This window comes from Elephantulus edwardii, unplaced genomic scaffold (assembly GCF_000299155.1).
Source record: "Elephantulus edwardii isolate Elephantulus edwardi_28Jun2011 unplaced genomic scaffold, EleEdw1.0 scaffold00115, whole genome shotgun sequence".
Classification (NCBI taxonomy): domain Eukaryota; kingdom Metazoa; phylum Chordata; class Mammalia; order Macroscelidea; family Macroscelididae; genus Elephantulus; species Elephantulus edwardii.
The window spans coordinates 8,293,021-8,295,125 of record NW_006399865.1 but is presented as its reverse complement, the minus strand read 5'-3'; the positions used below and the strand labels follow the sequence as shown (position 1 = coordinate 8,295,125).

Here is a 2,105-nt window from a genome sequence, read left to right as displayed (position 1 = left end):
GTTCATGAGAGATATTGACCTATAGTTTTCTATTTTGGTGGTGTCTTTTTCTGGCTTTGGTATCAAAGATATGTTTGCTTTAAAGGACAAATATTGCATGGTGCCACTGCTATAAAATGGGACTGATATCAGGGTTGTGGTAAGACTGAGAAAAACTGGATAAATTGTGTATACTGCACTGAAATAGATGAGGGAGAGAATAATTTAAAAGTGATGTATGATAGGGTATTATGGTTATCACAAGAGTCCACAATCAAGGTTGCATAGTGGAATGTACTTGGGGGTGGAGGGAGGGGTGCGGGGAGGGGGATTGTGTACCAGGAAGAGAGTGCTTATTTTACTTTTCAAAAAGAGGAGCGAATGGGTGTGTGTGGGAGGGCTGGGCAGGGAGAGAAGTGCAGCAATGAATGAATGGAAATCCAAAATCTCTGTAAATGTTCATTAAAATTATTTAAAATTTTTTTAAAAAAATATATGTTTGCTTCATAGAATGAGTCTGAGAGAATTCCATCTTTTATTTTCTGAAATAATTTATGTAGAATTGGTAACAGTTCTTTTGTGAATGTTTGATAAAATTCACTTGCAAAACCATCTGGTCCAGGACATTTTTTGGTTGGAAGTTGTTGTAGAGCAGCCTAATGTTTTAACCACATCACCACCAGAGCTCCTTGTGCTATGTCACCAGAGTCCAAACTAAGCCCATTGCCACTGAGTCAATTTAAATCCATGGTGAGTCTCCACCAGATTTTACCAAGGCTGTAAAACTCTCATCTCTGGAGAGGGCACAGGCCAAGACACCGTACTGCCGCCGCTGCCGCCGACCACCCTTGCTCTTGCTGATCTACCTTCAGGGCCACCACCATGTCCAGTCGGGGTGGGAAGAAGAAGTCCACCAAAACTTCAAGGTCTGCCAAGGCAGGAGTCATCTTCCCTGTAGGGCGGATGCTGCGGTACATTAAGAAGGGCCACCCCAAGTATAGGATTGGAGTGGGGGCACCTGTGTACATGGCTGCCATCCTGGAGTACTTGACAGCGGAGATCTTGGAGTTAGCTGGCAATGCAGCAAGAGACAATAAGAAGGGACGGGTCACACCTAGACATATCCTGCTGGCAGTGGCCAATGACGAAGAGCTGAATCAGCTACTAAAAGGAGTCACCATAGCCAGTGGGGGAGTGTTACCAAACATCCACCCTGAATTGCTAGCCAAGAAGCGAGGATCCAAGGGAAAATTGGAAGCCATCATCACACCACCTCCAGCCAAAAAGGCCAAATCTCCATCCCAGAAGAAACCTGTGTCGAAGAAAGCAGGAGGCAAGAAAGGGGCCCGAAAATCCAAGAAGAAGCAGGGAGAAGTCAGCAAGGCGGCAAGTGCCGACAGCACAACTGAGGGCACTCCTGCTGATGGCTTCACTGTCCTCTCCACCAAGAGCCTCTTCCTTGGCCAGAAGCTGAACCTTATTCACAGTGAAATCAGTAATTTAGCCGGCTTTGAGGTGGAGGCCATAATCAATCCTACCAATGCTGACATTGACCTTAAAGATGACCTAGGAAACACGCTGGAGAAGAAAGGTGGCAAAGAGTTTGTGGAGGCTGTTTTGGAACTCCGGAAAAAGAATGGGCCCCTGGAGGTCGCTGGAGCCGCTGTCAGTGCAGGCCATGGCCTGCCCGCCAAGTTTGTGATCCACTGTAACAGTCCAGTGTGGGGTGCGGACAAGTGTGAAGAGCTTCTGGAAAAAACAGTGAAGAACTGCTTGGCTCTGGCAGATGATAAGAAGCTGAAATCCATTGCATTTCCATCCATTGGCAGTGGCAGGAACGGTTTTCCAAAGCAGACGGCAGCCCAGCTGATTCTGAAAGCCATCTCCAGTTACTTCGTGTCGACAATGGTCTCTTCAATCAAAACAGTGTACTTCGTTCTTTTCGACAGTGAGAGTATAGGCATCTACGTGCAGGAAATGGCCAAGCTGGACGCCAATTAGCCTGAGGAACTACAGAAACAGCCCACATCATGTCCTCCGCCTCCCAATTTGAAAGAAAGCAAAGAAAAAGGAAAAAAGAATATCCCCTTCACTCCTGGGAGGCAGGAGCCCTTTATGTTTTCAGT

At 46.6% G+C, this 2,105-nt stretch overlaps 1 protein-coding gene across 1 annotated transcript; it reads left to right on the top strand.

Moving 5' to 3' along the window:
- Positions 1-861: 861 nt before the first annotated feature.
- Positions 862-1,980, top strand: LOC102869076 (core histone macro-H2A.1-like). The gene has a single exon (XM_006892390.1). It carries the CDS (start codon positions 862-864, stop codon positions 1,978-1,980), a length of 1,119 nt encoding a protein of 372 aa, XP_006892452.1.
- The last annotated feature ends 125 nt before the right edge of the window (positions 1,981-2,105 follow it).